Source organism: Ascidiella aspersa, chromosome 1 (genome assembly GCF_963924565.1).
Source record: "Ascidiella aspersa chromosome 1, kaAscAspe10.2, whole genome shotgun sequence".
In the NCBI taxonomy this organism is placed as follows: Eukaryota; Metazoa; Chordata; class Ascidiacea; order Phlebobranchia; family Ascidiidae; genus Ascidiella; species Ascidiella aspersa.
The window spans coordinates 12,367,059-12,394,319 of NC_139447.1; the positions used below are offsets into that span (position 1 = coordinate 12,367,059).

The following is a 27,261-nucleotide window of genomic DNA, read 5'->3' on the forward strand; positions in this document are numbered from 1 at the left end:
ATGAACTCAAGTCAGACGACACTGATGAACGTGGAAAGTTCCCCTGGTCGATTTAAGCTGGAGTGGATTTGCGCAGAAATACTCAACATTGTTGAGACTCTGTGCGTAATTTGGATTGGAGTAAACTTTATCGTGTATGGAAAACGCAACGACAAGTGGAAAATCACACCGCGACAACAGGATCCAAATATCAAGTCAAGGACAGTTTATGTCGCTACACTTTGTGCTATTGTGTTTGCACTACTTCGTCTGGTTGCTGACCAAGTATGTTTTAATGTGGGTTATGGTAGACATAATATAAGTTGTGAAATTGTCAGTTATATTTCCTACGCCTTTTTTGCATTATTTTACATTAGTTACTACCTAGTTATTTGGTTCAGACTTCATAACTTGTACGAGAACATCTCTTATATACATGCAGTTCAAGTCTGGATCAAGTTTCTCAAATATTTAATGCTGGTACTTGTAATTTTTTCTTGTTCGTTGTCCACTTGGATTTACGCTGACCAACAGCAGGTGATAGCATCCAATATATATGGTTGCATTGTGGAGAACCCTGGGGGAGTTATACATTGGTCGCTGAGTGTTGGACTTGGGATAGCTTGGCTTGGACAGGCAATAATGATCTTCCAATTCCTATACCCACTTCGTCTTCACTTGCGAGGCAGAAACGCAAATGAAATCCTACGAATTGCTAAACGCTCGGCCATTATTGCAACTGTTGGTGCTGTTACAGACGCCACAAGCATGTTACTACTTAAGTTTGTCGTGCCAAACAGCACAATTGTCACCATTAGCCTTCCCGTGTTTGATCTTGTTGTATCCGTTAACTTGTTGTGTGTTCTGCTTACTTTCGAATGCTGGCCACAAATAGTTACTTGCATTTTAAGGAAGAAGCCTACTAGTGCCGCCGCCAAACCAGGGGTGCCCCATGCTTTGTCGTTGGAAAACTTGTAATTGGGGAAGCGAATTGCTGGGATTTGTGGCAGGGAAATTCATATAAAATAAGGCGACGCTCTTTAAACACCTTTTTAGCTTCTCTTAAACAATTGTTGTACATACACATACTATTGCTGTCAGGTATTGTTATGATTGTAAAATTGTTGTACATATTCTTGCATGGCAAAAAATGTGTTACAACGACGCTCCCTTTAACTGTGGTTTGCTGAATGATATTATGAAGCGATCATTTCTTATCTATCAGGCAAAAATACAGAATTGTATTAAAAAATGCAATAGCTCCGTATCAGCATGATTAGAATTTCATAATATGATGACATTAGTTTGTGGATGTTATAGGTTAGGGCGCGTAACAGAAAAATGACGTATTCATCCCCAGTTTCGGGCCATTGAATATTCCTGTTTACAGCGCTTCCTTATTACCTATTTCAAGTTACAAGAGCTTGTAAGAAAAATGTTTGTTTTAAAGGCAGGTTAAATACTATTATGAGGGTGATCCTTTAAAAAAAAACTTAATATGGAAAATTTTTTTTATAAATAGTCAAATATCGGAACAAATTGCTGTGTATGCTTAAAAACATTTATTAAATCTGTAGTCCGCAAATTATTTTTCCTAAGACGCCTAAGGATAAGTTCGTTCAACTTGTGACGCGTACAGTGATACTGTCGTTGGCGTTTTGTTGTTGTCTCTATGTCTAGCTCACGTCCTATCGTCATACATGGTGAAAAACGTGAAACTGTGAAGACAAAAGAAAGGAGGGGCAGTTATTTGTTCGGAATTAAATTCTATTGATTTTTAACATTGAGCAACATCTCCTTATATATTTGCATTTTTTTTAGTTTGCACAATTCGTTCAATGTAAGTTTTACAATAACGACGCATCACAAGAAAATACGCTTTGAAGTTGTTGCTTATTCACTATTGCTTTCAACAAAAGGCAGGAAATGGGGTGTTCCTAAAGTTGTGATTTGAAAGCTAATGTTTTGCGTGTGGATAAATCCTTATGCTTTTTGATACGAGGTATTTAAACTCGTGTGTAAACGCGGCTGCGTGATGAGAGAAAAACAGACAAAAACCCAAAACGTACCAAATGTTTAAAAGAATTCGGAAATTTAACACGAAATTATTTCGTGCACAACAAAATTAAGTCGTGATTCACAAGTTTAACGCGTTGATTTCAAACTATTGAGCTCCAAGCACAAAAATTAAGCTCTTTCAACATTTATCAAAAGATCGTGCGATCGACGTTTAAGCTTAGACTTCATAGATATAGACTATACATAATTTGCCAAATGCGATACATAATGATTTAATAAAAAGTAGCATAAAAACAATTTACAGACCTTTCAGTCGACATTTTTACTTATTATTTATATAATTTTATTTTTATTTTAAAAGTATAATAGATTTTTCACCCGATAAACTAGGCAGAATCAGTTATTATTAAATCCATGTGCCATTTCGTTTTCCATGATTCCAAACGGTGGTGATGTCTTTATCGGCAAGGCTTGTTCATATTTTGTCTTCCGTATCACAAGCAAATGCTCTGCTGACGAGATGGAGCGTCTTTCGACGTATCTTTCGACGAAATCAATTCTTCCAACAGCTAGCTTCTTGCAAGTTCCAAAAACAATAGATTTCAGGCGGTCGTTTGTAGGTGGGTCGTACAGATTAAGGCACATCTTTTCTTTGAGCTTCGTTCGACGACTTTTCTTGTAGATATGCGTGAAATTTGAGTTCTTCGATCCTCACTCGGGACACCAATTTGAAGCAGGTGGGGCTTAATTACAAGTCTCATTAAACTAATTTGCCTCGACCAATCAACCTCACTATTACTTTAAGGTATTGTTGTAGTCTGATTACAAATCCACACAGTTTTTGTTGGCTGGTGTTGAGCTGGCCAGCCAGAAGCCGGCAAGCAACACAGCCGCTTACTGTATTAACTAGACAAAACTGGTTATATTGATATAAGCTTTCGCATATATAAGTTGAAAGTTTGCATAAAAGAGGAAAGGCAACACCAAAAAAGCGGAAATGATTTATAACCCGGAGCCATTTTGGCAGCCGGGAACTTTAACAATAACGCGTTCATACAGGTGAAATACTTTTATCTGTTACGGAAATATGTGTCACGATATAACCTTTATCATGTGTGAAACAGCCGAATGCTCTGTTCTCAGAATGACAGCGAGTGTTTGGTAAAAGGCGTGAAAAAGTGACAAATCATAAATCGTAACATATTTGATAAATACACAATACAATAAATTCCAAATTATCCACTAATTAATACTTATAACGCTACAATACATTTAACACTTTTTACTTATTTCTTTAAATTTATATCAAGTACCGGTATTTTATTGCTACAAATGAGTTAAGATACGAAACAAAATCTCTTGGCGACGCCATTCAAATATTGAAAAAAAGATTCAGGGCGCCACGACGCACACTTTGTGAATCTCTGAAAAGCACATTAAAATGCTTAAAGATGGAAACATTAATATGCTAAAAAACTTGATGGTAATCCACCCTACTGTCATTCCCAAATTGTTTCGACATCACCAGGAAATTCATAGCGCAATGAAATAAGAAGGCTTTACTCTATTGGGTTCAGAGTACATTTTAAACAATGCTTCTCTGTCCTTTGTTTTACTTGTAACACTATACCAAGATAAAAACAGTTAAAATGTTCTTAATATATACCCCAATGCCGCAAACCACGAACAGTTTACTCGTCCATTCGAAAAAAAAACAGAGAGTCAAACCGTTTGACTTTTACGGTTCAGTGCAGGTTCGATTGCATAACCGGTTCATAAAGTTTCGGTTAGGATATAACAAAAGTTGCGTTGAATCTAAAAAAGGTGGTCAATAAATGTTGAGAATAATTATTGTTAAACTGTAACTCGAATTAAATCTGAGTTTCGTGATGTATTGAAAAGCAAGCAGTTCATTATTAAAATTTTCTGGAAAATTAAAAAGAAACGTTTTATTTAATACATTTTCATAAACTCTCTAACATGGCATATCTTGACTCAGGTAAATCTAAGTTGTGACGTCATGTTGGAATAAAACACTCTTTTGAAAGGGCTGAGTTCGGTTAAGGTTCGGGTATTTTCAAAATATTAGGTTCAGTTCCGGTTCGGCACCTTAAAATCTTACAAAAAACAGTTCGATACGGTTACGGTTCCGGAAAAATTCGCCCAAAACCGGTTCATAAAAGTCAGGTTCGATTTCAGTTCGACTGCCTGACAAAACGTGTTGAATTACAAAATAGCTTTTGACTTATCGGGTGTTTTAAAAATGCAAGAACACCTAAATATAAAAAAAATAATGCCATGTTAAAAGCTATATTTAGAAAACCGCATGACGCAGATGTCAATAATTTTTTTCAGACATTTCGTTTTTAAATCAGGCAGTCGAACCGCGTAACATTTTCCGGTTATGATTCACATAGTAGTGCAAAACAAGACAGTTAATTTACGAAATTCAGTGTGAGCGGTATAGTAATAAACCCTCAAAAATTGAATGACAGATAGCGATTCGAGCATTATTAAGACTTTATTAAGATGTGTGCTTCATCCATTTCAGGATACACGCATTTCTGACGTTTATAAGCTGTTGGTATTTTGTAAACTGTAACAATGAGCAGTTTACAGTCACCTTTCGTTAGAGCTTCCACTTATGCCACCCAGGTCAGTATACACCTATAGTGACAATACTTTCGCAGCTTTTCAGAAAGCTGATTTTGAAAAAAAAAAACAATTGTGCTGTAATTTGCTTAGGCCTATGTTAATTAATACCAAACGGAAAATTCAAACAACCTCACTTCGAGGGCTATTACCGCAGATTGTATATAATACATCGATGTTATGTGGCAAACAGAGACAAATAACTTCCGGAAGCCGCAATAATATTGAATCAGACATATAAGTTTGGGGTTTTGAGCACCGCTAGATAAAGGTGTAGCCTACACAGGTTGGGAATCACTGATGTATAGCCTCTGCAAAAATCTTACAAATGAATAAACACAAAAATGACAAACTGATTTGAAAGGATCCAAAAAACACGAGTTAAGCTATATTAATTAAATTGTAAAAGGAAGACGGTCATTTTTATAACGGCGTTTTAGACCGACCGGGACGTCGTAAAATGTAAAAGTATAGAAAAATGTGATTTGTTACAAAAGCGATCCGGTAACGTTTGGGGTCATTTGTCACTTAAAATCGCGTCAAGTCAGACTTTTAGCTGCAGTTGCCAAGGGATTAATTCCTTATACAATATTTGGAAAAGAAAACTACATCTAAAAAAATCGCTAGTGTGGACTATACAAAATTAATTTTAGAATCATCTTGCAATCAAATAATCACTTTATATTTATTTTATTTTTTACCGCCTTGAAAAAAATTCCTTCCCAGAGACAGTGACAAACTGTCACTTGACGCCTAAAAGCTTTACTTTAAGAGAAAACTTTCGAACTTTTTTTGGCTTATGGTCCAATCTGGCGACCAAGTTTTCTAATGCCGTATAAATGCAACTTCTCGCAATGCTTCCCTCCATGATGGGTGAAACTTCATTACACTACATTGCCTCTTTATGTATTACCGCGACAAAAAATTTAAATACGACGAGGTATTTGGGGAAGGTTCAAAAAATATATTTGATAAATAGAATTTTGGTATGATAATTCGTATACGGTCTTGTTATTAAATTTTGGCCAGCTAACATGTTTAAAAAGCAAATTTAGTTATTCTTTTAAAATGGTTTAACGCTTATGGTTTACTATTCGTTTGGCAAGGTTACTCAGTTAATACATTATTTTATTTTATTACAAATTATTCTCTTAAAATGGTTAAACGCCTATAGTTTACTTTTTGGTAAAACATACTTTAAATCTGTTGTTTCGGGCCATATGCAAACCCTTTTATGTGCCTAACAATCAACCTTTTAAATCAAATATTTGCCAATTTAAACCAAATAAACGCAGTGATTTTAAGATTTATTGTTGTATGACGCCATGTCATGAGGTAACCTTGTAACATCATCCCTAAAATGCATTCATCATCAGTATGCGGGCCGCAAATTAAATTCGATTTTTGCTTGCTGCGGCCTTTGTTGAATTTGCTGGTCCGCGAGGAATTCGTTACTGGTCCGTAGCAAGGTTTCCAGATTAAAATTTTGATTTAAACCCAAACCGTACGTAAAAGCTGGAAAAGGCTAGGTAAAAGTCAAAAACGATTGAAAGTATTTTTTTATCCAAATGACATTAACTTTCGTTTAAATATACTCCATGGTTGATTGGCATATAAAAAATCACAATTAGTTTCAAGCACATCCTATAATGCGTTTCTTGATTGTAAAATCTAACTCCTCGTATGCACATATCAAAAAAGGGACAAACTATCTTTTTTTATCCTTAACCGTGTTCACCCCAAAGTGCAATAGAATCAAACCATGCAGTGTAAAAAAGGTTACCGACCCCTGTTTTAGGCCCCAAAACGAAAAGCTATTTTTTTTTTGTTTTATGCGTTATTTTATAACTGAATTTTGTGACGTCATTTTAGAGAAATACAGTCCCTGACTTTTTGGGAGACTGTTTTTTATTTCTGATTAAGCCACTGATTGTTTATATGTTAAATCCATTTAAATAACAATATAAATTTAATACATCTCGATGTTTAACCAATTATATACCATAGTAAGGACACTAATAATGAGGGTCAACTGTTCTGTAAAAACTTAAAACTAACAAGCTTGCTGTTACTTATTTCAGGGCTATCCAGTCAAAAGTAGCAACTTGCGTTTCCGTTACGAGCAGTGCGCAGAGTTCAACAACATCCCATACAGGAACAACACCTACTCGTGGCTGCCGGTAGGTAGCGCCAGTGAGTAAAATATTTAATAAGTTTTTGGCGAACGCCTTAGCACAAGTGTCATCATTTTTTTCATGAAAGGCTGGATAACTGTAAAGATTTCGATCGCGGGAAGAATATACAATTTTTGTCAAAATTTGGTATTTTAATAATCATTAAACGAAGAAAGTATAAATAACTATATAAGCATCGAAAAGTAGTAAACTTAATGTTATCACATTTAGCATGGAATTATATTGTACAACATTAGGCTACAAATGTAATTTATCTTCATTAAGGAACTATTTTTCGGGCCTAGATAATTATCTCCGCTGGCCGTATTTGGTCGCTGGTCGTAATTTGGTGACTGCTTTATTAGTGCAACGTAACATTGACAACCATATTTCTGTTCAGTCTACCCTTGCGAACTTCATTGTTACACGAAAGCTGGTAAACGGACGTTCGCCGACCGGTTGCGCGACAAAGTAGTGGATGGAACTAAGTGCTACAGCAACGCGAACGACATCTGTGTCGATGGCGTTTGCAAGGTGAGATCAAACATGGAAGAAAATCTATTAGTATGCATGGTAGTTTTGTAGAAATATTTTAAAAAATTTAAGATTTATTCAGAGACACCATATGCCTTGTTTTTTAAACGCCAGAAATGCATTTCCTGACTATTTAGGTTAATTTATGTTACTTGATTCAAAATGTTGTGCTTTCACCGACTTGTTTGCCTTATCCCTTGTCAACAATTTTATGTACAAAATCTTTTTACTTCTTCCTAATTATTGCTGATTATTGTATTAAACGCATTTTAGTCGCACCTCAGGTTGATGTATCATGTGCAATAATTAAATGATCACAACAAAAATGGATTATTTACCGAATTACGTTTAATTCTGTCTATTAAAATAGTTTTCTGTTTTTGTAGCGTTTAGGTTGTGACCAACGCATCGACTCTTTCGCGCGCAAAGATAGGTGCGGGGTGTGCAGGGGGGGAGATGGCACGTCATGCAGTGACGTCACCAAGACATTTAACCGCACCCGCGGCGAAGGTAGAGTGATTAACAAATTATACTTATAAAATATATGTATTTATATATATATATATATAAATACATATATTTTATAAGTATAATTTGTTAATCACTCTACCTTCGCCGCGGGTGCGGTTAAATGTCTTGGTGACGTCATATATGTGTGTGTTTTGAACAGATGATGATAAATATGTATGTTTCAAACATATGACAAAAATTGTTAAAGTAAATGGTCTTCCAGGCCTAACTCCATGGTTTGTTTTATTATGGTAGTAAAAGCTGAGGCGACCAAATTTGGTAGGTCCCAACTTTTAGTTTTATCATACACATTTCTAATTCTTGTGTATGCGCCACAGCATATGTGAGTGTCGGAATCCTGCCAATGGGAGCCAGGAACATTAAAGGGCACGAAGTGAACGCTTCGGAGAACTTTCTCGCCCTTAAAAATCCTAACAAAGATGGAGAGTATTACCTGAACGGAGATTACAAGATAAGGGTAAGTTACAGGCGTAGTTTTATCCCACTACAGAACTTACAACACAGGACTAAGTTATACGTGAACACCTTGACATTTTGGAGTGTCCTTATCTTAAAATGTTCAGACAAAGATTATATAATACTTATAATCGCATAACATAGCTTAAAGTACAAGGTTAACATTTATACATATGTATCGTGTTTTACGGCCGAAGTCCAAAAGTCGAATCTCAATATTTGATAGTCTCTTAAAGGCTTCCTATGCTGTATGATACAAGTCCCGTTATCGTTGATCAAAAGAACTACATCTCAAGGAATAGATCGCCGTTGTTGTCATGTATGACATGTGTGTGTATGTTTATTGACTTGATGCAGTACTGTAAATCTTATGCAGTATGAAGTTGTTTTGTATTAACAGAATGCGGCAGGCAATGTTGTCAAGATTGTTTTGACGGTCCTGGTATGACTGGAGGTCGTGAACCCGAACCTAACCGCAGGCTAGATAGGCACCTGGCCTACGTGCTGAACGCCATATAATACTCTTTGACTATATAAAGATGTGCTCAGTATTTTTTCGTATAGTTTTTTTTTTTTTTTTATAAATACTGAAAAACAGATATACTTCCTCTAATTCACATGTTTTTTATTTCTAAAATTAAACCGTCATTATATTTATTAGTTTAGTTTGCCTATTTACTATAATGAAAAGTAGGCCATGATTAAAGTGATTCTTTTTTATTATTGCACATGAAACAACAATTTTAAAGTGCGACATCAGAAATCAATAAATTTTCGTTTAACACTATAAATTACAAAAACAAAAAATCAGCAATTATCGTGAAAAGGATATCAAAAAACGACAAAGAAAGATAGAAGGCAAAATATTTGGCGAAATCAAGTTTTTTCTACGAGAATCAAATAACACAATTAAAATGCAACTAAATTGGAAGCGTTTTTAAACATGATACAACAACTTGCGATATCAAAAATAAATAAATTTGCATTTAACGCAATGAACTACCAACACGAAAAATAAACACAATAATTTAGCAAACATCATGGGAAAAAGTTAAAACATTTAAAGAGAGAAAAGAAGGCAATAAATTCGGCGAAAGCGCAAAATTTACCACGAGAATCATGTGACACAACCTAACGTCAGTCTGCAAGTAAATAGGTGGTGTTTTTAAACATCGCTTGACAGGGTTAAGCGGTTGTCCGACAGAATTATACCGGGAGGAATTCAGCCCTGCGTTGATTTTTGTCTTGTATCGTACTTTGATGATCCTGACCTCTTTCGCTCGGGATGCAGTGGCGGCTTGTGCATCACAACTTTTACCTTAGATTGCGGTTCCACCTTCGGCGTAATACTTAGGTTGCAGCTTTTACGCACTTCAACAGGTTTGCTTGACTCCGATGGCCCGGGTTTCAAACCGGGATTGTCGGCTCCGCGCTCCTTCAACGTTCTGCGACGCACGGTTCTGCCGTGATTTCGTGCATCGATAACTGCTGCGCCGTTTTTTCGCGGCACATCAGTTCTTTGGCACAACGTAACGCCGAGCGCTTCAGTGGATTTTGATGGATGGAGAGTGACGCGTTCTGTAGAGGTCCTCTCACTCTTGACGTGTTGCTGTTTATTCCCAAGCTCTTGGTAGTGGTCATTCTTGCTACGCTTGCCAGTTCTAGTTAAAGTGGCGTTATGGAAAGCGTATTCATTCTCTTGGTTGTTGAGTACCTTGGAAGATCGTCTGTTGGCTATTCGCATTTTTCGGGCAGCAGAAATGTTTCCGCTTTGATTTGGCGGTACAGATTCTTTTAAAATACCTTTAGCGGTGTCTTTTTCTTGATGAATTGGCGAAAGCATCTTTACGTTGGCTTCTGGACTTTCAATTATTTTACCGCATAATATCTGCGCAGATTTTCGGTTGGCAATTCGCCTCATCCGCGCTGCTGAAAACTTGTTGCCTTGCTTGGGTGGTGTGGGCGCAACGACATATTTCGTGGATGGCGAAATTTGTTCTATTAGAAGCGGTGAACGCGAGGTATGCTTGGTAGCTACGACTGTTTCCTTGCAAATCTGCACTACATTTGTAGTACGTGTTTTGTGCTCTGCAAAACCAAGTTTTCTTTGGTTAATGGTAGCAGTTTCTTCCGGATTGTTTACCAAGTCTGCAGAGGGAGATGTTGAGTTTTTATTTTGCGTAGTTCCATTTGTGTTTTCTTTCAACAAAGATTGACGCTTTAAAATTCGTCTTTTCCGAGCTGCAGACATTTCCCCTTCTTGCTTTGGTGGCCTGGGTTCTTTGTATTGCTTAACGACATTCGCTGCTGAATATTTCTCGCTTTGACCTTCAGCTGGATTAACTTTTAAAACTTCCTGTTTTTTGCATAAGTTGAGAGCAGATTGGCGCTTGAGAATTCGTCTTTTGCGCGCTGCAGATAAATTCCCTTCGTGACTTGGTGGGACAGGGGCCATCATCGGACCACAAATGGTTGTTTGCCGACGCGCACTTTGAATTCTTTTGAACGCTTTCGCAACACACGATTCATTACTTGTTTTTAACGTGGCCGTTGGAGGCTTGTTGTTAAAGAGAGTGCTGTCTTTGAAAAAGCAGGTTTTAATTTTGGGAGGTGTTTGAGTCTGGCAAGGCTTGGAGTTAAGCTTAACAAGCTGGTCAACAGTTTGCGGTTTTAAAGCAGCGTTGTTTGCTTTCTTCGATGCAGTGTCTTTTGATGACAGTGGTTTGACATTTGGGATGGTGGAGCTTTCCTTGACTTTCTCAGGAGAAACTTGAATGGTTTTCAAACACTTCGGCGCTAATCTTTTCTTTATAACCACCAGTGGATTTATATCTGTGAATAAAATTTGCCAATTTTAGCAGAGTAACGACAAATCCAGATATTTGTGACACTCCGATTGGCACTAAATGAAAACTGTCAGCGAATATTTTTTTACGTAAATGGACAATATTTAGTTAAATATTTCAGGAATTTGTGCACCAAATGATTGATTGCTGTTTCACTGAATTAAGATCCATCAAGCTGCTGGCACAGCAGGACATATAAACACATGGTAACATTTGTGTATAAATGTCCAAAATTTAACAAAAATGATTACGCCTGGGCAGACCAGATTAATTTGGGCAAGTGTCGTAGGGTGTATAATATAATCATATTGTTTAACTTACCACTAGCCTTTAGGCTCCGTTTTTGGACTTGATTTACCTCTGCACGTTTAAGTGGAGGTTGGGCTTGCTGTGGGACAGTAGATTCTAAAGAAAATAGAAGAAAAAAAAAACAGATTACGACCTGGCTGAAACATTTCATAACTAAGGTAGTGATAGTGACCTATGCAATTGAGGATCTGAAAAAACTGCAAATGTGTACAAATCCAAGATTTTTTAGGATATGTTAACGAAATAAAAACAGTTTTCATTTTTGGTTGTATATTGTTATCAAATTTATTTAATGATCACATTTTAGTCGCTTACCAGTCACGCATGGTTTGATTTTGTTGTCCGACCGTGAAAGTTGTTCTTTACATTCGGTAAGACGGGGCTGATGTTTTATCATGTGTGCTCCTACAGTTGAAAAAACATGATTTTTCTGTTTTCTACGGACCACTATGTTATAACGTTTGACACAACCGAGCCTACCGTTTTCACGAGACGGTTTGGATGTTTCTTGTAGGCTTTTAAACTTTTGCTTGTCCCTCGCCGATAATTTCTATAAGATGAAAATATGGGTAATAAAGTCTTTAGTTCAACCTGATAAATGGTAGAATAAACCGACTAATCTACCTTCATCAAGTTTTCTTGGCCATCTTTAATTTTCTTCAAGTTATTTTGAATCTTTGTGCTCTGCAATAAAAATACATTAATGTATTAGCACTGAAAATTGACAAAACAACATGACGACGTTGTTTCAAGTTACCTTCTCTGTGGGGATAATTGAAGTTGTAGCGTTTGTCCTTGCAGGTCGCAATCCGTAAGGGCGACACTGGATAAAAACAACATGCAAGTTAAAATGGAAATGTATATATTTGCATGTAAATATATTTTCAATGGTTTTACTTACATGCTCCAATTGAAGTTTGTCAGTTAAAAGCTCGTATGATTCGCCTGGAACCTTTGGAAGCGGTCGATTATATCCATGGCGATTGTAGTACGAATGAACGGCAGACATTTCTGTTTTCGGAGATATGTGTTTCTTTGCTGAAAGTGCAAAAATGTAAAGATTATAACTCGGAACATTTCGTGCATTCTAGTGATACTTATCCGGACGAAGATGTTTGGTGAAAACCACAGACAGTTTGAGACAAAGACACTACGAAATGAAAGTTTGAAGACCTGTCGTTACGAAATCTGTCGGTCTCACCAGCAGATACAAGGTGTCCAACCAACAAAACGCGGAACAGAAAGCCCTTTGTACATACAACAACGAATGTTAGAATTTAAATTTTAGTTAAAATAAACATTTACCATTGTTACGAACCAAATTCTTCGCTTTAATATTATAATACAATTAGGCTTGGTTATTAAGTTATTTACTTATGTATATACCTGTTGGTGGGTAATTTTCACCAGCATCAAGTTCTTCCTTTGATTTTTCATCCTTAGCCATTTTTTTTCGTTTTTTTCTCTCAATCAAGCCGGACTTGGTTCCTTTTTCGGATACCTAAATATCAATTTAATGTTGATTAAGCAAACAACGTGGTAATACATATCACAAATAAACCATTAAACTGGCAATTTACTTAATATTACAAACTAGTTATTACCTTGTCTTTCTCCTTAGAATTTTGTTTTCTCGATTTTGTTTTGTACGATTTGGGATAAAACCCAAGAATGTTCTGCCGACAACTCGCCAATTCCAATTCTTTATCTTGAGGATGACGATAGAATAAGTTTCTGTACCCTTCAACGTCAACCGTGTTGTAATTTTTAAGGGAACGCTCAAAGCCTTCTTTCGCCAGAAATTCATTGTCAAGAATTGCAGCCCATCTGCTCAGCATTGGAAAGTCCTTAACAACTCGCTCAACGAGGCCAATACCAAGGGTTGGCTCTTCCACGTCCGGACACCAAGCCCAGGGATCTTTAAGGGCTTTAAGCTTGGCAGTTTTGTTTCTTTCAACAGGTAAGGTATCGGTTTCAGGCGACTCGTTTCTCTCAAATCTCCAAACCTCATTGACGGTAACTCCCCCTGTGTCTTTACGCGGAAGACTGACCATGATTCCTGCATTACGCAAGTCTTCTGCTTTGCAACCATTTTTGAGGAGAAACTTGCGCCGTTCAAGCAGCAACCTTTTACGTTGGTAGAGGTAGTTTCGCACGTACGTCGCTTGAAATCGGTAAACTGAGAAAACATAAAAGAAAACTTGCAATCATATAAATCACATTAGCTTATTTCGAATCCCACAACACTTACCCAAATTATCAGCGATATTTCGCAGATGTTTCGTACTTGAAGGTGATTCCTAAAACAATAAACTTGGTTTATAACTTAAATTGCCTTTTGATTTTTTGTTGTATAAATAAAAAATAAAAAACTTACCTTCTTTTTGTATTGCACCAACCACTGATCCGCTACAATAGTTTGAACTGTTGGCCTCTTTTTTGGAGTCGTTAGCATACGACTGATTAACTCCTTACATTCTGTGTTAAATATTTAATAAAATTTTACCAGCAGGTTACCTTACAGTATGTTTTACATGCAATATAATTACCAGAAGAAAGGCCTTCTCGAAAAGGCAATGGTTCGCCTTCTGTTATCAAAATTTCTTTTTGAATGTCTTGCGATGTTTTTGCCTTAAAAGGATAACGTCCGTTTGTAAGCAGGAAAAGAATTACTCCCCTGCAAAACAAAACAAAAAATAACCAAAAGTTGAATATTTTTGGCAAAAAACTCACATTTAGATTTTTTCTAATGTCACTTATAAGACTATTTGTTTTTTTGTTTGAAGTGTTTTAAAAGTAGATAAAAAACCTTGACGGGCAAAGCTACAAACGATATACGTACATGCTCCACACATCAGCTTTCAATGGATCGTACGGATGTTTGCGACTATCGAAAATCTCGGGTGCCGCGAAGCCGGGTGTGCCACAAGGAGAAGAAGTGACGAAGCTTCGGCTGTTTTTATTTTTATCGCAGCCAGCAATCGAAAAACCGAGATCGCACAGTTTTATTTGCCCGTCACCTGTTACCAGAATGTTGTCCGGTTTTAAATCCCTGCAAGAAGATAGTATCTTACCAAATCATATAATTGGCAATACTAATATAAAAAGTGGCAATTTAAGTTAACCTGTGTGCGATATTTCTCCTGTGCAGCTGCTGGACACCTTTGGCGATTTCCCTAAAGTAATGACGAGCCAGGTTCTCTTCCATGTATTGTTCTCCCAGTTGTTTGGTGGAAATATGGTCTAATAAAGTTTTGGTCAAATCGCCCTTGGCCGCGTGTTCAAAAACAAGAAATATTCGCTTGCATGACACGAATATGTCCAGCAACATTACCTGGAATTAAATGCCAAAAATACCAAAATGATATTACGGAAAAGTAAAAACAAATTTCGTTTCATTTACAATGTTAGGAACACCAAAACACTTATTGCAGTTTCCTATTTCAGCTGGTAAGTATGTGGCAAAACCTCCAATGCTATTGGCTCCAACATCCGCATAATAGATTTTTATTGCGACCTGACAAAATATATCTGAGTAGAACCGTGTAACACATGATCATCAATTAATAATATCCTGTTAAATAAAGTTATTCTATAAAACATCATGAGGTATACAAAATGCGAAAAGTTAAAGAGTTATTTTTTTTATTATAGAATGATTAATGCATTTCCTAACATGATAAATGCTAAGAACTAATACATGTTCAAGGAAAATACATTAGCCAAGTATGTATATTACGTCATAAAAGTCAAAATACAATTTGAGGCAAAACGGCAAACTGGGTCATGTGATCATTATCATGGCAACAAAAGCGAAAGTATCAAAAAATGGAAATAAAGAAACAAACTATCTTGAAATTCGAAACACATTAATTAATAAAGAATATAACCGCGTTGAACGAGTCTTTACAAAGTAATAATGAAAGTTGCAAGCGTTTTTGGTGTTTACATCGTTGTTTAGTTTTACCACAATCTATAAATGAAGCTTTTGCGTTGACTGTCATGTTTTAAAAGCTAGACAACAAATATTTGCGAACCTGGAGTTTTTCATCTTCTTTCTTCACCAAGTTCAGCTTCTCTGTGGATCTAGTTTTTCGCTCAGTTGGTTGGGCCAAAAACACTCTTCCCGTAGCTCCGCCTCCCAAGTATTTATCGGTCATCTTGTAGCCATGATCAGCACAGATTCTTTTCTCCTTCTTCAGAAGATACTTCCTTACCTGTGTATTCATTATCCTCGAACAAAATGCCACCAAATCGCAGCAGAATTAACAAAATCGCTTTCAATATGATGATAATAATCACTTTTTCAACAGCTCTTGATTTTGCTTCCCCTCTCTACAATCTCATAAATCTCAAATAAAAATTTTCTAAATTCAATAAATCGTTCAATTGTAACCAAATGTAGCATGGTGACGTAACAATGATTTTTTGTTGAGTCCTGCTAAAGTAGTAACCGTTGTTAGTTAAAGTAAAAAGTACTGTATGTATTTATATACTAGGAAACTGTTTAAATTATATTTTGGTCTCTGGTTCGGTTTTGGTTAAAAGTAATTTATAAAATTCGGTTCAAAACGATTTTGTTTCAAGCCATTTAAAAGAATTCGGCTACGGTTCGTTCAAAGTTGTATTAAAACTAGTTTGCAAGTTTTGGTTATAGATAGAGGCAGCTGAAGGTTGTAAACAAGTACATATTCGGTCGGTCTACTATGCCTTCAAAGGACACTTAAAATGCCCAAAATTGTTCCTTTTTGCTATTATTTTATGATATTCATTGCATTTTCCCGCTTTTTTGCTGTTACTTTTTTTCTGAATATGCGAGACACTACTGTAGTTCCAAAAGATCTCAACAATTAGGGCTCCCAAACACCAAAATGTCTGACTTCTAGACCTTGAAGTTGTTGTCAATGTACTAATTAGATCTTTTAGGTAAACCACCGGCATACATAAAATACAATTATATTGGATGAATATTCACAAAAATAAAAAAGGAAGACACCAAATTTTTTTGAAACAGATTTGTTTATTGTAGTATTGGGATTCGAAGCTGACTTTGGCTGGAACCACTTTTAAATACGAACGGATGAACCAGATTTTGGACAATATTACTGCAGAGGGTCCAATTACTTTTGACATCGAGGTTATGGTAAGTTTTCGTAAGTTTACCAAAGAGTTTGAGTAAAACAAGAAACAACGTTAGATTTGCTCAGCAAAAACAAACTTTTAGCACTTATTTAATGGTTTGCCATCAAGAAATTGTGTAAGGCCTACCTTATTTCTGGATTTACGATCTATCATTTTCTTTTTTCAAAATACTAAGAAATGCAAAATATTTCAAAAAACAGCTATGTGATAATGTTATCTGGTATTATCAACACGTATTTCTCCTTTATGTTCTTTCTATAACTAAGATTTTAATTAAAAGTCATATTTACGATTTTAACAATTTTTTATTCACTAGTTTTCGCTTTGCCCAGGTACTTTTCGTCGAACCAAACCCGGGAATCGAAATCACCTACGTCATGCCGCACAACGTCACTTCCGTGTTCGCCGAGGAGGAACCCAACTTCCGGTGGATGATGCAAGAGTGGGGGTCATGCTCAAGGTCATGTGGCAAAGGTAAGGCCAAGTCGATGTTTAAAGTAGCCTACATTCACGCAATGCTTGTAGTTTTGTTTATACATTTTTTCAATATTTAAGAAATAAATTCAATGCCCTGAACATTCTATGACGTATGTGGTGTTTCACCAGTATCGGTTTGATTGCTGCTATATAATGCCTTAAAATGGTCGTTTCAACGCACCTAAATCTGTTTGTCCTTTTGTCCGTTTGAACTAATAATATTTGCTTTTATGAGCAAAAAGCATTAATTTTACCAACTGCAATTAAAGTGAGAGTTTTACTACAACTATTATCACAAGAATTCGTCTTTATTTGCCATATTTTTTCATACTGATATATAACGATTTGTATACTTTGTAATTTACCAATTAAGGCGTTCAAATGTCGATGGCGATCTGCATCGAAAAGAAGGCTGGTACTGTCGACGAGGATTTCTGTGACGCAACAAAGCGGCCCGATGACCGCAGGAGAGCTTGTCATCACCAGCCCTGCCCAGCCGAGTGAGTTGTGCAACGATTCAATCTATGGATTTTGCGTTTGTACAAGTTTTAATTGACACTGTAAACTAGACAAACACTTGGCGATCCTGGATTACTACGCGTAGCACGTAGTACCGACTACAACGTTGTAGGCTTCCACGAAATTGTAAAAAAATATATACTACTGCTAGGCTATTTGACGGACTATATCTTCATTTTACTAAAAAGGTTTCCCAAACAAAGCATTTTAATACACAATAACGCTTTTTGTCCGAGCTATTTAGTTTAAAGATATTTTCATACAGGAGAATAAACTAGTCGTTCTTTACTGGCTGCTGATTTTCGTACATAATATTTCTTTCCAAAAATATATCAATGGCCATTGTAAATATTCAGACTGTTCAATGTCTTTGCATAATTTTCCGTTAATTCACACTGTGTTGCATCAATCATCGTCGGTCCTGTTGATGAGTGTTGAACTGCGAATAATGATTACCGTGTTGCATTCGAAACGTTTGCAAATTAACAATGTTGGTTAAATATATCAAGGAGGTTTTTGAACCTTAAACCAAAAACGTTTCAAAACTCATTTTCAACCACGAAGCGTTGCATGTAGCCAATGTCAATCTACTTGTCGCGCAGATGGCTGGAAGGTCCTTGGCAGCCATGTTCCATCAGCTGCGGCGCAAAGATAGGCCGGCGTCGCCGCACCGTGGTATGCATACGGAGCCTGAGCAACGTAGAGCAAGTGGTGCTTAAGGGAAGGTCGTGCCGCAAGCTGCCCAAGCCCAAACGGGTCAAGTTGTGTCCGGCCGCTAGCCGACAGCCCTGTCCGATGTGGAGGGCAGGGAAATGGAGCAACGTGAGTGCAAACCCTTTGAAAAATTATTTAAATTGTTATTCTGCTAATTTTGTGACGAAGAACGAAATTCCTATACACCATTTAGGGCCAATTGAAATACAATAGTTTTGAATTATGGAAAGCAACCAAACGTTTGTGTATTGTTGAATTATATTTTGTTTTTCGTTTGTTATTTTTCGACCGACCCAATGTTTTGTTATTTAAGTATCACTTGGTTGCCTTTGTGGTAATATAGTATATAGGTTTATCTACTTATTTCATCTTATCGGGAGCAGACTCCAAGATTACCGTTTTCAAAAACTGAACAATGTTTGACGGCAAACTACTTAGCCTTGCAGTAGACAGAACTTCGATGTTCTATTAAATGTGTATAAACTAAATTTAAATATGTATTAATAAACCACAAACGGTGATAAACTCAATTTTTAGTGCTCCGCGCCATGCAACGCAACCGGTTCACGAAATCGCACTGTCCAGTGTGTCACATACGTCATCAATGACGTCATTCTCTCGAAGAATACGGTGGACACCCCGGTCGACGACTTCCTGGACGTGGGCCGCGTGGGCTCCCGCAAGAAAACAAAGGATCCTACATTAAAGAAAAAAGGTGGAGCGCCTGGCGTTAAGGAACAAGAAGGAGGTTCACCTTTAAACCAAGAGGATAACGGAGCAGATCATCTAAACGAACAAATCCAAAGCAATCATCCATCTAAAAATCAGAGCCATTCTTCTCCTCATAAAAAACACAAAGTACCTCCTAAGGAAGACCAACATCTAACCGAGGAGGAAGTTTACTCCTCAGTGATGCTCAACTCGGACGTTGAGCATCTTACCATGAACAAGGTCCACATCGTCAAGAAGAGGGGAAAGGCAAGAAAGTGGGGCAAGAAAATGCTCGAAAACCTCGATTATGACGTCGTGGAAGATGGTGATTGTGACGTGGAACGTCGACCTCACGCGACCGAAGTTTGCCAGGGCAATCCTTGCGCCGTACAGACCAGGTATGTTCAAACGATCGCAATAGAGCTGTTTGTAGTCTTAAGGTGTGAATTGACTTTTGGCACTTTTGTATTTTTACAAAAGGTAAGATTCTTAAACGCTTATTTCTAATGCTGGCCAAAAATAGCTTTAAGTTTAAATCAAAACAGCTGTGGATTTACCCAATGTACAGAATGATTGAAAGACATATAGTTAGGTAGGTAATACTTTAGGGGCCTAATACTTAAAAGTTAAGTTAATACAAATTTATTGTTGTTGTTTGACACACACAACATCTCGACGTGCGTTGCTTTTCTTTTGTTCCCACTTACCATCATCCAAATGTTATGCACTTTACAAATATATCTGTCAGACATTAACCTACTAGACTTCTCTTTGGTCAGAGAACAGTGTGCGAGACAATTTATAACTTTAGTACTTATACACATTCAGTAGATAGGCAAATGTGTTGGCGGCTATCTATCATTTGAGTCATTTTCCCCCTTTATGTAGAGTTATACGAGTTATATCTATTAGTAAACTTTTATTTTCTCAATATTCAAAATTAAAACGATGTCCTTTCAGAAAATTGTTTAGGATTTAAACCAGTGGTTCTTGACCTTTTTTCCTGTGATGTCGAGCGCAAAAATGAAAATGCCAAGGGCAAAATGAAAACATTGCCTTATCGTGATTCATAAGATATGATGACACACATTACAACGGCAATATTGCAAAAACACTATAGATTAGCGCAAAAAACTTCGAGTCCCCCTTTTGCTAGGCTGTTATCATTTGTAAAGTATGAATAAAAAATAGTTCGAAAGGGGGTTGAAAAATTGTATTTAAATAGGGCCGTTATACTTTCCATGATATGAAAACATGCAATTGCATTGAAATAGACTTTGTGTTAAAAAAGTCAATAAAAGTAGAAAACTGAAGATTCGCGCGTGCTTGACAATGAAATCAGTTTCAATGTTAAAGTTGTCAAAAAACCAGAGGTTGTACAGCTGTAGGAGTGGTGCCCAACACAAACGAAACCAATAAAATTGCTGCATAAAATGAATAATGTAATAGAGCTCGCGCCCCCGTAAGAATTGCTTGGCGCCCCCCCCCCCCCCCCCCCCCCCGGTTAAGAACCGCTGATTTAAACGATACATGTTGTTCCAGAAAACCTACCCAGGCTGCTATCCTTCGACGAGATCCGATGTTTGACATTCCTAGTCACTCCCACCCACCCAACATCACTTCCAACTACGTGTTTAACCCACTTCACTCACCTGCTGCCAGTTTCGACATCGAGGGGTCAACAGATGCCGGCGGAAAACCCACGGACCAACGCGGGCGAAAATCGCCTGGCAACTCCTCCACGTCGGGTTCCGGGAGCGGAGATCAACTGAGCTTCAACGTTTCTAAGACAACCCCGACTTTCACTGTGACCACGTTGGCGATAAATTCGTCAGACGACGACAACACTTTCGGCACGTCGTCCGGCGCATCAACAACTGACGTGGAAACTCAAACCACAAAACCAATAACTACTACGACTACCACATCAACGACATCGACCATCGGCGAACCAAGCCCGGTGACACCCAAACCACGTTGGCTGACCGGCTACTGGGGACAGGTGGGCTGTGTTCTGTCAAAGTTTTTGATAAATGTATAGTTAACTGATATTAAACAATTTAATTCCCTTTTTTACCTGACGAATTATAAAAAAGCTTTCGGTGAGTGCCTTACATTTATTACGCATAAATTACAGCAAGACAACGTCTGAAACTTTTCTTGACTGCACCGAAATTTTATTAACAAGTGTTTTAGTAGTGAACCAAGATACACTCACTTGCCCAAGTTGATGATTATCATCCCGGACACGTATTTGTTGGATTATTTGATTAAAAATCGTGTAATTTGAAAAAAATCGCAATTTCTCATTTAAAATTGCGTTCTCAATTGTCCTTAAAAGGTTGACGCTGATTTGTCGAGATTTCGGGGGATCCGGAAAGCAATATTTGTTTTAACCGATTAGTACTATACGTACCACTGAGATATTCTATCGTTCACAGATACGCTAGCATTTAAAAGGTATAAGTAATATTTAAATTTTATTCATAAAACCTTCAACATTGTTAGTACTGCGCATTTGTTCGGTAGAAAAGGTTATAAGCAAAAAAACCTTTCTCAAAAATGGCAAACTTGGTAAGCGTTTTACCGAAAAAACTAAACCCTTGAAACCTTTTGGTCTACACTTTTGTATACTCTAAAATCAATAAAACTGTGTCAATAATTAGAAAATTTCTAGTTGAATATTCATGATTTTTGAACATTTAGTGTTCAACAAGCTGTGGTGAAGGCGCCCGCATCCGTAACGTTGTTTGCAGCGGAGGACCTGACAGGTGCGACAACAAAACCAAGCCAGCCCCCGCCCAGAGGTGCAACCTTAAGCCGTGCTCGTTGTGGAAGTACGGCGGCTGGACTAAGGTACGCCGATGTTTTTCTGGTTGTGCTTCTCCAAACCAAATATTTTGACATTGTTAAAAATATGTATGCTGTTTAGTTCTACAGCCTGGGATTTTTATCAAGTTCCCTGCTTGCTGGTTACCAGTTGATTAACTTTTCGCCCTCCAGCTGATAAGTAAATAACGTTCCCAGCTTCTTGTAAACAGGATTCGGTTTGTCCAATTTTCTAAAAAATGTCGATTCGTCTTATCAAATATCGCTTCCCGCTGGTCCACCGGTATCAATTTTGAATCAACTTGCCACCGCACATCAACTAATTAGCTTTTTGCTAAAATGTTGTGTAGTAATTTTAAGTTCTTAATAACAATTGCTTAATCTCTTGAGTCTGTGTTATAACCGGTACAAAAACGTACCCGTAACTTAAGGTAATGTCGAGTAGTAAACAACATATCCCCGCTATTTTAATGCTTTTACTGGTGTTTCTAAAAACGTATACTACACCAAACCTCAGTGTTCCCGCCTCTGTGGACGCGGCCTGAAGTTTCGCAAAATCCAGTGCCGCAACTCGCTCACCAACGACCTCCTTCGTCCGTACCACTGCAAGACCGTGCCGCGATTGCGAGCGATTAACGCGACATGCGACATGAAGCGTTGTATGCCTTGGAAAACGTCAAGATGGAGCAGGGTAAGAGGCGTCTGATGCATTCCCCTGTTCTAAATTTCAAACAATAAAAACGACAATTTTGGCAATCGATTACCAATTTTAGTTTGGCAGAAATGTCTGTGTGAATTAAAATGAAAAATAAGTCCAAAGAGTATCATCATAAATATACATATATTTACAAATAATACACACCAGACACACAAACACCTATATCTATTTCAAACATATATTTCCTTTGTGATCTAGTTTTCATGAGACCACCTAATGTCTGTTGCTCTCCACGAAAGCAGGAATCCATATGAAAAACTAAAAAAAATATTAATTGGGCCACTCTCTTTGTAACTCCACTTGTGGTTTAAGGCTCTTCCTTTTCCTAATCCAGTGACGTTATGTACTACACTATTTTGTATTGATCGTGGATGGGGAGAAAAATTGAAACTTTAAACTTGAAATAACTTTAACCTATTTTTGGTTTTAGTAAAAACGAACTGATTTCTTGACTTAACGTTTCTCTACAATTCATTTGCTATATACCATGGTTTAAATTTGCTCTGCAGTGCAACGCGACATGCGGGCCCGGTTCACAAAGACGGCGCTTCGCGTGTTCCAAGGAGGGCATGTGCGACCCCGCCGCCCGACCAGCGGTCATTCAGCAGTGCACGATGCGCGTTTGCGTCGAATGGAGGACCACGGCATGGGAACGGGTATAAATTTCAAATACTTTTTCGGTCGTTTTTTTACTTACCACACTTCGGTATAAAAGTGTATTTTACAAGTCGTTAGTAAACCATCGTTAGGTCAGCTTGTCGGCCACGATTCCGAAAAAATTGGTTTATTTATACCAACTTGGCTTTGGTAATTTCTTTCAAATCGAAAATATTGCGAGTCTTTGTCTCAAACCTATTAATTTTTTTTTGCTGTTTTTGCTGTGTTTTAAAAGTATTTTTAGGTTACTTAAAACAAGAATGCCACTTTTATACGAAAACTACGAGCCTCATGTTTTTTATTGAATGCCAAACGTTGACTTGAAATCTGTCGATATATTTTGCACCAGGTTTCTATTATGACCACCTATTAATATATAATTTGCATATCCCCCAAAAATAATGTGCAATGCATAAATCAAAGGGATACAAAAATGATCTGTGAAACCTATGACACAATGTCGATTGCGTTTACCGCAAAAGCTGTATATCTAGATTAACTTACGATGTGTTTATCCGTTTTTTACTAACTCGATTGTGTTACTGATTGTAATTGTTTAAGCCTTTAGATCAGCATACCGATATTTCACTTTCCATAAATCAGCCATTTTAGCATACGTACCACAGCATATTTAATTCGCTTTTCACACCTTGTTAGTACGAAAACGCTAACTTATTTGTGCTGCTTAAAAGTAATTCACACTGCATGTTTCACTAGCAAATCCTTTTTTGTGAAAACGCAAGGGTATGTAATCTTTTTAGAATAAAATGAAGAGCAAAACCTATGCGAGATATTGTATTAACTTTGACAAAGCCGTGGTTCTAATGTTAAAACATGTTTATCAACATCTAATTGGGTTTTGTTATCGATTCTATACCCTATGCAGGAATATTTACCCTTTTTTAACGCAATGTAAATATATTCATTGCTAATCAGCATATTTGTCAGTTTGACAACGTACCAAAAAAGAAAGTAAATTTGTGCCAAAAGTTTCCACTTAAATGCTTTTCTGAAATAAGCAAAATAACTTTTGTGTTTTTTATTTAATGGGCGCTAAACGAAATGCTTGCTCAAATTACCCTGGAATTTTAATGATTTGCTTGCTTTTGATGCACGATTTGTCGAATCATACACGATTGTAAATATATTGCGTCGTCTCCGTAGCGAATTTGCTGAATGCAAGCTCAGGACCAATTCAATTAACAGTGACGTGTTCAACATCAAACATGTGGCCGGAAATTGGGTTAGCTACAAACAGCAAAGTAGCTATGGAGACGACATTGTTTCACATGTGTTGCATGTCACAGGAAATTTGTATGTTGTCACACTTCACTTTTCACATCGTTTCGTGCTGCTTTGTCACAATGGATTGCTTTTTGCTTGCAAATAAAATAAACAAAAAAAGTTATAACAAACAGTACAGATTGGAAAATTGACTGATAATAATTAATCAGACCGCGGAATCTTTAGAAAATTTCAGCTTATCGAAAGCCGCTAAAGTAGAAAACTACTGAATTAATCCAGAAGTTTAATCACTCATTTTGTAGCTTCGCTGCTTCATCATCGTGTTAAGTGTTTGCTAACATGTAATTTACTAAGTCTTGTGTTTTTTTAACTTGAACTATACCCTTTAATATTATACCTTTATTGGCTTGGCTGGTCGCATAGTTTCCGAGATTGTCGCATGCAATCAAGAGTAAAAGTGCACGCCTAATTCAGCTTGATCGGTTTTGATGTGATTTGTAGCCAAAACTGTGCGTCCTTAATAAACCTAATAATTGTAGGCTATAGCTTTCGTAACAGAAGAGCTTGTTGTGTTTGATAGCAGCGCTCGTTTGCATGTTTGTGCCGCTTGGAAAATGGATCACTCACGTAAAAGGTCTCCTGACAGTTAATTAAAATGTTTTTGTTACTTGAAAAATATTTGCAAAGAAACCACATAACTCTACAAGGAGATCCGGGACTAACAAAACCTGTATAAAAAACGCCTGAACAACTCATTGCTTACCCTTACTATAGCCCAAAAAGTTATTTCGATAATTATAATTATTCAAAGTGGGTCAATTTTTACCGCATTTGCAAATTTCGTCAATATATTTGAAGTTGCAATAACATTGCTACAAAAGTTGCAATAACATTGCTACAAAAGGGGATTCTGACACTTTTTAAAGTGGTTGTAGGCGACTGGACTGTTCACCTGTACAAACGCGATTCGCTGAGTCACAGCGAAAGCTAAAATCGGGACGGTTTGCACGCTTTACCTTGATGTTGCAGTGTTCCGTCAACTGCGGCACTGGCCTGCAGCAGCGCGCGGCCGAATGCGTGGAAACGGCTTCGGGCAAGCTGAGCAATAAGTGTAGCAACTCGATGAAACCTCGGACACTGCAGAAGTGCAACTTGGGAAGATGTCGCGTAACGGATTTCGGTGGGTTCTCGGCAGTGTTATAAACAAGTCATTTTGAAATGACTTAAGTCCCAGTCAAGTCATTTGTAAAAAACTTAAGTCCAAGTCAAGTCTATTTGAATAAAAAAAAGTCAGTTGCGCAAGTCAAGTCCCAGTGCTAAACTATTCGAATTTTAGTGGTACGATTATAAACAATAACTGAACTACAAAAAAGAAAACGCAACATATAGCAAGCAAATTGTTTTATGTGCAAAAATTTGGTTAAATAGCTTAATCCTAAAAAAAATACTTAAAGAAAACATTTCATTTCAACCCAATTTATTTGTCCGAAAGGCTTAAGTAAAGTCATGCAGCGACTTAAGTGTAAAAGTCGTGCAGCGACTTAAGTGTGCTTAAGTCAAGTCATTGGCTTATTGATTTAAGTCATTACAACAGTGGTTCTCGGCGTAGTTAACTTAAGTCCAAATCTCCAAGCACGTTACTATTGCGAACTTTTTCATCTGCTACCTTCAAAAAATATTGCAAATTTCTACTACGATTAAAGTTTGGCTGTGATAAACTGAAAATATTTATATGCCAGTTTCGGCACACATTTGTTGAAATAATAATGTACAATTTAGTTGCGAATTATAACCTTTAGTTGCGAATTACATTAGTATTAACAAATGCCGTTTAAAATTCAGAAAAAACCACGATTCGTAAAGATAAAACAGTAGGGCTTATTGCAACCTACTGCAGGGTGCAAACCCCTACTTTGGTAAGCTTTTACATTAGGTAGAATCGCCGCATTGTAAGTGGTCGAACGCTGAAAGGCCTTTTCCACCTTCCAAGACCAGAGTTATAGCGACAAGGGGCTAAAATAACGGACTTGATTTACTTCTTTCAAAGTCGTTGTTATTTATTTGAAAGGACAGGGCTATTTAGGTTATGTTTGATAAACATTCGGTATCCACCGATTTTACTAAGTCTTAATTGGAATTTTTTAAATATATTTTTAAAGTTTAGTAGTATCCTAAGATTTTATAAAGTTTTAATAGGATTTTTTATATATATTTTAAATTTTAGTAGTACTATTTGAAAAAGGCTTGAGCAATATTTTTAAAATGACACGATTGTTTTCACCTAAATATATATTTAAAATGAGTATTTTCAAGTTTTTAACCACTACTTAGTGTTGTTCCTATTGGCTTGAATCAACATTGATATGAAATCATTTGAAATGTACTCTTCACATTTTATGCACAGATTTTAGCGCATGCACTGGTGATCGATTGAAAACAATGTTTTGCAAAGTCCTAAAGAAATGGGGAAAGTGCGTTCAACCGTCGCTTGCAATTCAATGTTGTGCAACTTGCACAACATTTACGAGCGTTCGAAGAAAAGATAAGATTTCGTGATTGTTTTTGTGACGAAATTTAAAATAGGTTTTAATTGTTTGTTTTGAACCATCTTGCAAAGGGCGACGTTTATTGCCCCAAAACGGTAAAACTGTGGCACCGTTTTATTTACGTTTATATTTTTTCGTTTGCTTCTGTGATTTGTCTGCGTATTGCTATAGAATATTATTATATGAATAAGGCATATGTTTTG

At 36.9% G+C, this 27,261-nt stretch overlaps 1 protein-coding gene across 1 annotated transcript; it reads left to right on the top strand.

Moving 5' to 3' along the window:
- On the top strand, positions 1–27,223 carry LOC146167558 (A disintegrin and metalloproteinase with thrombospondin motifs 7-like). Its single transcript, XM_083386042.1, has 16 exons — positions 1–264; positions 6,732–6,843; positions 7,225–7,358; positions 7,745–7,868; positions 8,207–8,346; positions 16,530–16,643; positions 16,975–17,116; positions 17,493–17,619; positions 18,241–18,460; positions 18,890–19,461; positions 20,606–21,065; positions 21,770–21,919; positions 22,410–22,583; positions 23,120–23,266; positions 25,542–25,692; positions 26,917–27,223. The coding sequence occupies exons 1-16, from the start codon at positions 1–3 to the stop codon at positions 27,066–27,068; spliced, it is 3,183 nt and encodes a 1,060-aa protein (XP_083242168.1). The 3' UTR covers positions 27,069–27,223.
- The last annotated feature ends 38 nt before the right edge of the window (positions 27,224–27,261 follow it).

Coding starts and splice junctions, on each gene's coding strand:
- LOC146167558 (XM_083386042.1), top strand. CDS start 1: ATGAACTCAAGTCAGACGACACTGATGAACGTGGAAAGTTCCCCTGGT. Junction 7,359..7,744: donor GTGTCGATGGCGTTTGCAAG/GTGAGATCAAAC, acceptor CTGTTTTTGTAG/CGTTTAGGTTGTGACCAACG. Junction 16,644..16,974: donor CTTTTGACATCGAGGTTATG/GTAAGTTTTCGT, acceptor CGCTTTGCCCAG/GTACTTTTCGTCGAACCAAA.